General features: G+C 39.7%; 1 protein-coding gene across 2 annotated transcripts in view; it reads right to left on the reverse strand.

Moving 5' to 3' along the window:
* Positions 1–7204: 7204 nt before the first annotated feature.
* LOC146363479 (transmembrane protein 238-like) overlaps positions 7205–9821 on the reverse strand; it is a 3675-nt gene continuing 1058 nt past the window's right edge. The window contains exons 1-3 of one of the 2 annotated variants that reach the window (XM_084919700.1): positions 9189–9821; positions 8688–8845; positions 7205–7606 (exon numbers count right to left, since the gene is read on the reverse strand). The exon at positions 9189–9821 is cut by the window's right edge and continues 960 nt beyond it. In XM_084919700.1, coding sequence (XP_084775826.1) covers positions 7437–7606; positions 8688–8838 — 321 coding nt within the window. In that variant the 5' untranslated portion in view covers positions 8839–8845; positions 9189–9821 and the 3' untranslated portion in view covers positions 7205–7436. The remainder of the gene's footprint in view (positions 7607–8687; positions 8846–9188) is intronic. The other variant, XM_084919699.1, reaches the window with a different exon arrangement.

Below are 9821 nucleotides of genomic sequence, written 5' to 3' on the forward strand. Positions count from 1 at the left end.
TTTAGGACAAGTGTGTGGAGGGCCAGCCACTCATCACTGTCTTAAGTCCAAACATCAGAGTGGCTTTTGGGAGATGCTGACCTTTTATTTGTTTCTTGCTAATGGGCACAACCAATTTTCAGACTAGCATAGCTTTCGTTGATTTTGTCTCTCTTTTAAAAATGGAATATTATCAGTAAGCACATTAGCATTTAAACCCCAAAGATACTTGTAAATGAGGAGAATATAATTTTCTTTACCCTAAAAACATTCATTGCCAAGGTAACTAATGCACAGCTGTCTTTTTGAAGCCCGCCATGACTTTGGTCAAGACGTTCAAGTATTCAGCACATTCTCCCTTTAAACATACTGATGCTTTATCAGCTTTCTTTTTTTTTTCACTTTAACCACTCATTTATCGTCATCTTCCAATATGCCTGTTGCTATATGATTTTACAAGAATACCAACTAACAAAGCTCCACAAAGGTAGCAGGCAGGGTAATGAGTTCCATAAAGAGACAAACACTTTCCAACCACAGAACAAGAATTTAAGTCTGGGACAGCTAAATTTTACACTTTTATACTAGTTTTTGATTTTGGGGGGAATTTGCTGTGTTGGTATCCTTATAATGCATGAACCACTGATTTAAAGGAGGAAAACATTTTTGATTTGGATTTTGTTTTGTTTTGGATTTGTTTCTATTTTTGTTAGAGAAATTACAGCAGCTGTTTAGTTCCCTTTTGCAATTCTTCTCTCACGGAAAGTAACGATTACCTGTGACTACTATATTTTTCATTCTTCTGGGTTTCTGGCCTTCCAACACATATTTTAGACCCCCCCTTTTTAATTCTTGCTTTATTGACCTCATTCTCAATCATCTTGCCTTTTTTAAGAACAAGGATATTCCCGTCGGGATTTATTGGATTAGTTGTTTTTGTCCCTTGGTTCTTGGGACAAGCCTTTCCCTGTCACTGTCTCACCTTTAACCTACAAGGTTGAGTTCTAAGAAAGGGAATCCTTTGATTGTGAGGAGGAGGGGATTAAGATGGACCAACAGAAGGAGAGCCTGAGAGAAGCAGTGCATGTGGTGATGTTAGGCAGCATAAGGAGGATTTGGCAGCAATGCAAAGAGAGTTAATAAAGGGAATGGAAAATCTAGGGTTACCTGAACATAGCTGAGAGGTTTTATCAAAGCTCTTTGGCTTGACCTTGGGGAATCTGTTCTTAGAAAAAGAATATTTAATCTAGACATCCTAATTGATATCATGGCTTCAGTGTGGATACTAGTCGAAGGAGGTAAGGGAGGTCAGATGAACAGTCGGCCAAATGACTGAGAATACAGACCGTGTGAGGAGGCGGGGCTAATGCAGGACTTTGTGCAGTTACTTTAGACTGGGTGAAGCAAATGTAATGTTGACTGATAGCATACAGCTATCACATAAATTGAGCAGCATTATAAAAAAATAAATACGAGTTTTTTGGTTTATTTATCATTGTAAAAGCATCTATTCCCTTTAGTTCAGCCAAACCTCTTGTTTTATTGTCTTTCTAAAATTGATCCATGTCATTGGATTGTTTGGTGAGTTGGTCAGCTACTTGTTGATCCAAAACAGAGCTGTATAAAAAGATACATTCAAAAAAGCTCTGTTATTCCCACTAGCATGTAAAAAGTGCTGTGTGCCAATCTAACCATGTTCATTAAAAGGATAAAGTATTGATTTGGTCTTAGCACATAGGACCAAATCAATGCTCCCAGAGTGCTGTTAGAGTTCCAAGTCACTTGGAAATGAAACACTGCAATTTAATCTGTTGTTAATATAGAAAAATATTATGGCAAAAAAAAATCCAAAAAACTAAACTAAACCTACAATGCAATCACACTACTTTAATGTGTTCGGTGCCATAATAAACTACCTACACCCTTACTGTTTCCATAAAGTAAGGGGATAAGTGGCAGCCAGATAATTAGGTCCATTTGGTTCACTGATCATAAGCAATTGTAAGAATTTCTTTTGTTTTTTTGTTTTCTTTTTAAAGGTTTGGTGGTTTGCAGGTCTGGAGCATTTGTGTGTATTCACGTAAAGCCAAGGAGAAAATAGAAAAGTACTGATCTCAAGTCTGCAACTGTTGCTGCCCATCAATATAGGAAGGGCTATTTCACCATTTCCAAACAAGCTGAAGTCCAAAACATTCAAAGCAGTTCCCAAGGAGTGGCTGTTCCAGCAAGGCAGGCAGGGCATGCTCAGAGAAACAGCAAAATAAATATGAGTTCTACGTGTCAGACTGTACAGGCCTCAGTTAACATGGTTTATGTTAGATGTTTGGCCATAATGCACAGAACTATAGTTATTTTCCAGCAGTTGCTGGATCAGCCCACCAGGAACCGATCCACAGCTACTGAGACTAGTGACTGGGACGTGGAACGTCATCTCTCTGGTGGGAAGCAGCTAGTGCGTGAGGTTGAGAGATACATCAACACATGGCTTGGGCTCAGAAACCTCCTGGAGGTCTCCTGAGCTAGACTCTGTCTCAGTCTGGAGTTGCTCCTGGTGATAGGCAGCAGGCTTTGGTGGGTATGTTAGTATCCCTCGGCTCGCTGCCTCTGTGTTGGAGTTTTTTCTGGAGCAGATGGAGGAGGTGGCCAGGGAGAAGAAGGTCTGGGCTTCTCTACTTAGGCTGCTGCCCCTGCAACCCAGCTCCAGATAAGAGACAGAAAATGGATGGATGGATGGATGGATGGATGGATGGATGGATGGATGTTCAGCAGCTAAAGTTTACTAGGTTATGACTCAGGGCAATCATCACAAGTGCAGCAGCCAATCTGCAACACAATGGCTGAAGCAAACTCAAAGTGCTGCGTGCACACACACAGACACACACACACACACACACATTAATACTGTATTACTGTTGATTGTTGCCATTTTAATGACTGTCAGACAACAAAACATCCCACAACATCCTCCATAAAGTCTTGTCTGACTTTAAAAAATCATGCTTCATGGTTACTTGCTACTGCTACAGCACTGACAAAGAAAAGGTAGTGAGAACAAGACCAGTGAAAACATCCTCACTACGTCATGATCCAATTATTAGCTATATAATCACTGTCTGGAGGGAATGCTGTCCTCACACAGAGAGACCAGTAAGGTTATTCAGGATAGGAGACTGAGAGTGGAGTCAGTTTACTGAACATGCTGAGCTGTTAAGGAACACTGAGGTCGAGCTCCGAACTTTCAATGTTCATAATTGCTATTGTAGCAGATGACCTGAAGGCCAGCTCTGATTTCAAACCATAAGTGCGTCAGGTTAAAGTGGGACTGTAGTCCAAATTTAATCCACTTGATTTACCACCTAGGAGGGGCTTAGCATGCAGCCTAAGGTCAACCCAGGCCAAGCGTGGCAAATTTCCTAAGAAAACATGTCAGACTCAATCTAAAACAGATCATTTATTAGATAGTCTTAACAGAACCCGGCTGGAGCTGGATCCTAATAACCTTAATAAAGAGAAGAATCAGATTTCTTTATTTTAGAATGGATTTCTTGGATACAACTGAGGTAGATTTTGTGAAAACTAGGTTTTATATTTAAATATAATTCTAAATAATAAAGTCTCAACTTCCTTTTAAAATGTATTTATTTTAATTTTGGTAATGAGTTATTTTTTGTACAAACAAAATATGAATTTAACTGGCGTCAGTAACCAACTCTTTAGCGCTGTCTGGGTTTCCAACATCCATCCATCCATTTTCTTCCGCTTATCCGGGGCCGGGTCACGGGCGCAGCAGCCCAAGCAGAGAAACCCAGACCTCCCTCTCCCCAGCCACCTCCTCCAGCTTATCCGGGGGGACACCAAAGCGTTCCCAGGCCAGCCGACAGATATCCAGCATGTCCTGGGTCTGCCCCGGGGCATCCTCCAGGTGGGACAAGTCCGGAAAACCTCACCCAGGAGGTGCCCAGGAGGCATCCTTGTCAGATACCCGAACCACCTCAACTGGCTCCTTTCGATGTGGAGGAGCAGCGGCTCTACTCTGAGCCCCTCCCGAACGGCAGAACTTCCAGCCACCCTTCGGAGGAAGCCCATTTCCGCCGCTTGTATTCGCGATCTCGTTCTTTCGGTCACTACCCACAGCTCGTGGCCATAGGTGAGGGTAGGGGCGTAGATCGACCGGTAAATTGAGAGCTTCGCTTTTACACTCAGCTCTCTCTTCACCACAACAGACCGGTACAGCGTCCACATCACTGCAGCTGCTGCACCAATCCGTCTGTCGATCTCCGGCTCCCTTCTCCCATCACTCGTGAACAAGACCCCAAGATACTTAAACTCCTCTTTTCAAACGCTGAAGTGCAAATATCTGCAGTTCCTCCAATGTCCACTTGAGGCTGGCACACAAAATGAGTCGACCCCTGTAGACTGCTGTGTTAAAATGCCCAACTTTACAGAATCAAAACGCATGGATACCTTCTATGGATAGTTTGTCCATTTATAAAAACTGTATGGATGGAGACATCCACCTGCATACTGGAGTTCGAGCTGTGTTGTAGGTGGGCCAGCACAAACAGCTGTAGCCAGTAGGTGTCACTTCTACTATCTGGAGTCACTGAACTGGACTTTTCCATCATGTTTCTGTTGTTTGGATCATGGATAGGATTATCTGACAAATAGCAACCCTGCAAGCAAAAGTTAGTTGGGGCAGCAGCATCATCTACTAGTCTCTTACATCTGTTTAATGTTTTAAACTTAAAGATTAAAGTATTGTTACCTGTAGAGTCGATTTGATCAAGCTTGCTAGCATTAGTTGATAATTTAGCACTCCACCCCCCAAAAAAATAATTAAAAAAAAAAAAGGATTGACACCACATGGAGCTTTTTAAAATCCTGTGGGACCAAATTATCTTATGCAAACACAAGAAAAAGATTAAAAAATATATATATATTTTCTTCAGCTTGGCTGAAGAAAATATTGTTGAGTTTCTTTTTATTATTATCTACAATTTGAACTATTTCTGTGATTGCTCTGGTTTTAAATATCTAAATGTGGCAACCCACCTTCTAAGAAACTACTGACTAGTAATTGGTCAGTCACTAGCCTGTCGGATCTGCTGCTCTACAGGCTCCGTAATTGATCTAATCCCTTGCTACTGGGACTGCAGCCAGTGAGTGATCTATTATTTGCGCAGACACGTCTGCCATTTTCTGCAGCAAGGTTAGAGGTGAGCCAGATAAGGAATCAAGGTTCTGAATCAGTTCCTGTCTTTAGTTTCTCCTTTGCTTTTTATGGGGGCTGCTGTAATTGTGAGCTTAGGTGGAGTTCATTCCTCAGCTTGGGCCAAGCTGCACAGCAGGTAAAGAAGATTTTGATCTCCGGAGTGAAAGATGATTTAGGGTTGTACTCATGGTCCTGGTTATAATGTATATTTTGTGACAGGTCTGGGGGCTGGGTGATGGTACATACCACAGTAATATTACTCACATATTGAATTGTGAAACATTGACAAACGCTGTACTAGAATTGGATTCATTATTAGGCATATTCCACTCAGTAGCTTTAGTGCTGCTAACTGTGTTCTTTACTGAATGTTTGCTGATGTTGGAATTCCCATTTTCCACCAGCAGAGGCCAGTAAAGGTAAAGTAATTCTCTCCCATGCACTCTTATACATACTCATATTAACTGATTCCTGAAGATGGAAATCTAGATGTAATGAAAAAAGAACAGTAGCTGTACTGTATTTTTTAATAAAGCAGTGGAAATTATATAGTTTATGTTGATGAGATATCATACAATATTGATCATTGAACATTTAGATCAAACCCATTCTAGCTACTATCTTAATGATCTGTTAATGTTTCGATGGAGGATGTTAAGGTTAACTAAAACACTGAAACTGAAAAGGCCAGAAATCACTCCTGTAAAGGTCACAGTTCACTGTGCCGTCCTGAGGTGCAGGTTAAAGCTCTAACATGGATAAAAAGCTCCTGTTTTTTGGGTTTTTTTTGACCAAAGCTAAACTGATGAAAAGTAGAAAACTTTTTGGTAGTAAGATGCTCAGTTCAAGAGCCTGCAAGTCTGATGGCATGAAGGTTCATTAATGCCTATACAATCGGCAGCTCGCAGCACCATGAATGCTGAGCAGGATGTGGATGAAAGTTAAACTGGCCTGCCTGGAGTTCAGACCTTTCATCAACTAAAAAATAAACATCTGGATCATCATGAAATATAAAGTACAACAAAGAAAACCTATGATTGCTGAGCAGCTCCATCAGATAACAGTGGGATAACATTCCTCTCCCAAACACAGAGAAAGAAGACAGGAAGCTCCACGGCAGTAAACATGACCATGTCCCATTAAATTCAAGATTACTTTATTTTGTTCTTATAATTCTCAGTTTAACCATTTCATTTGTTTATATGTGTTTTACTGTGTATAAAATATTGGTTACATGATCTGGAAATGACTGCAAAAATAAAACTTTAGAAACTCTTGGTTTGATTTTTTTCTAATTCTAAATTAAAAATTCTGAATGATTTAACTTACAAGTTACTCCCATAAGCTTCTTATAGTATAAAGGCTGCAGATGGAAATTGTTGTGTTTCTAAGTCCCACAGCTCACCAGTAGAGGGCAGTAGAGAGCCTTTATTGTATGTATGATTATGACACAGGGGGGGTCAAAACCTCACTGAAACACCACTGAGTAAAATGCTTAATAGATATTATAATATTTTATATATATGTTATAATGTGGTATGTCTTTTGATATTTCTGTGCATTGTCAGAATGCCCTGTTGTTCTTTGTTTTACTACTTTCCTGTCTGTAACCTCATTACAACTTTATTTCCTCTTCATTATGTTGTCCAACTGAAAAATAATTTTAATTACAAACAGTTCTAACATATGCAGAGAGGTTTATATGCATATTAGTCTTGTATTGTTCGCTATATAATACATATATGTAAAGCCATGAATAAATACAATAGTGAATTCTAACAACTGTTATATTGTAACATATATAAAATGGCATTAATAGGCCATTTAATGACATAATGTCCTGCTATTGCCTACTGTTGTGTCTCTATTGACAGATTGCTGTATTAATATTAACATGACATTTATTTTTGTTGCATTTTTAGTTTCAAACAAAATATTTAAGTCACTTTTAAATAAACCTGATAATCAAATAAAACAAAAAACACATTTTCATAATTATATAAAGAGCTTTTTTTTTTATTGAAATCCAATGAGACACCACTGCTCTGTTAAACAACAGTCAGATGATATATATATAAAAGAAGAATACTGGTCATAATAAGGCAAACGGTTCAGCTTTGTAACACTCTGAAATCTTTTGGAGAGGTCTGTAACACTTTCACACACAAACAGTTTGATTCAGCATCTGTTATTCATTAACACTGAACACCATCAAAAGGCTTTTAAAATGAAAGGGACTTCCTGCTCAGCTGTGGTATCTGTGCGAGCGTATCTTGCGGCTGAGGGTTCGGGCGATGCGGTCGACGGCGTAGCTGATGTGTCCCTGCTTCTTGTCATCTGCAAGTGACAGGCCCTCGATGTTTCCGCTGTACCACAACACCCATCCGGCCAGAGACACGAGTAAAAACAGGGCTCCTGAGCGGAGGACACAGATTCATCATTTTTTTATTACTAGGTCATAGAAATTCATCTAAACAGAATAATTACAACCCCAGCCCATTTAATGATCTAGTTTTGAGAAAGAAGCAAAGATTATCTCCTTAATAAAAATAATAAAAAAGATGTAGAGCACGTGTCGTTTTAAGCCTTTTTCTGTAATAGTTGATTTCCACCCACAAGTTTTCTCATGTTTTTGTGTAACATTTTATCTCCTCATCTATTTTGTTGCAGTTCTATCATAAAGGTCACTCTACTCCTTTCTTGTGCTCTGTACTTCTACTGCACAGTAAAAGTTCAAATGCTGTTTCATATTTGTAGAGTCTGGCATTTGTTTGACTTTGTTGCAGTTTAGCCTTTGATATTGTCTGATATTCCACATAACTGATATTTACATAGTTTGCATGGTTAAGACCAGCTGGACAAAATCACAAAGCACCAGGAAATGGTAATTACATCATTGGTGTCATATATGCAGTTTGCTGGCACATTTCGACAGATGCATGAATGGATGAGTGGATATTGCAGCCCAGCTTCCAGCCAGGAAAGAATCTGCAAATAAACTTTGCAGTTATTCTGAAAACAGCTGACTCGACTATTTTCACTGCCGTGAGAAATCTGCTTTTGAAGCTCAATCACTTTGAGATTTGGCTCAGAGAATCACATTTTGTCTGTTCCCTGAAGGTAAATGGAGACATGGCTGTCTCTCTCCCACCTCTCTTGAAATTGTCTGCCTCCAGTATCAGCTCCCTGTTTGGCACCATTGTCAGAGTACTAGTTTTTTAGCTAGCGGGTGCAGAGGAGGTGTGTGTGTGTTGGTGTACAGCTACAAATATGCAGACAGCTATTCACTGAGTACCTGAAGTTATAATAACTTTTGCAGAGAGCTAATTTTGATGCTTTAAAGTTCACAGAGATGTGCAAAATTCCTTCCTCTGCTTGTGAATTAATGTATATGCTGCTATGACTGTGAGTTTATATTAATTCACGCTCCGGTTGACTCGTCACTTCTGTTTAATGTCAACCCACTTCTGTTTTTGATTAAGCCACACAAGCATACCAGAGTAGACCAACACGTCTCCAAGGTCCCTATCTTGGATCTTCAGATTGGCGAAGACCCCCACCAGCAGAGCGGCTCCACCCACTACATCCATAAACACAGCAAACACCAGAGCCAGTTTACAGTGGGACAACCCAGTATATCCGCCCATTATGGAGCTGGGAGGGAGGAGGAGAAGAAAGACTGTTACAATCTGACAGAACCACAGGTGAACTAAACCCGCTACAGGATCACTGATGCTTCCACATGTACTAGTGGAAGAATGATTCACGTTAACACTGACAAAATTAAACATATTAAATCTTTAAATTAAATGTTGTAAATACACAGAATTCAGACATTTACATTCTAATCAGAGTTTAGATTAAAGCTAAATACTTTGACAGAGGCCTAGAATCTGAAATGTCAAAAGAAGGAGGGACTGCTTTCCTGATTTGATCTCTGAAAGAAATTTATGATCCTGGTCTATGAGAAGCTGTAAATACAATATCAGTCTCCTACCTGCAAAACTGGCCTCCAAAACCTGCTGACAAAGATGACACATTCAAATATTTTAGGGATTTTGAGCATCAGTGATTCTGTGTTAAACTGAACACCACTCCTGAGCGTTCATAATCATAGAGTACCAGATAACGGTACCAGATAATATGAAGGCTCTAGCTCAAGTGGTTAACTAGATAATTATATTTTAAGATAGCCTTCCAAAGATGATTTCCCAAAAAACAAAACAAAACTATTTTCCTTCATTAGAAAGCTAGGGACAGTAGGGACCTGAAACTTTGCAAAATTTCTACTAGAACAGTGTCTTTCAGGCAGAAAGACGACACTAGCTGCAGTATAATAATGCACCACAGAACCAGAAGCAGCAGGTCATACATGATTCGTGACTGAGTCTGCTTTAAAAACTGTCTCAGTTTAGTTTTAAGATGATCCCTGTTAGGGGCAGTTTAAGTTCTGGAGGTAAGAAGATCCACGTCTCCGATGACAACCTGCAGCTTCCATAGATGCTCCATGTGTTACTGAACCAAAAGCCTTAAAAGGAACCACGAGGTTACTGTGTTAGTCACTGATTGTGTGAGCATCTGTAAAGTAATCTAAGATCAGCAAATGTAATAAAATACAAAACTTAACATG

This window comes from Perissodus microlepis, chromosome 22, assembly GCF_051167445.1.
Source record: "Perissodus microlepis isolate ML-2025 ecotype Zambia chromosome 22, ASM5116744v1, whole genome shotgun sequence".
Taxonomy (NCBI): Eukaryota; Metazoa; Chordata; class Actinopteri; order Cichliformes; family Cichlidae; genus Perissodus; species Perissodus microlepis.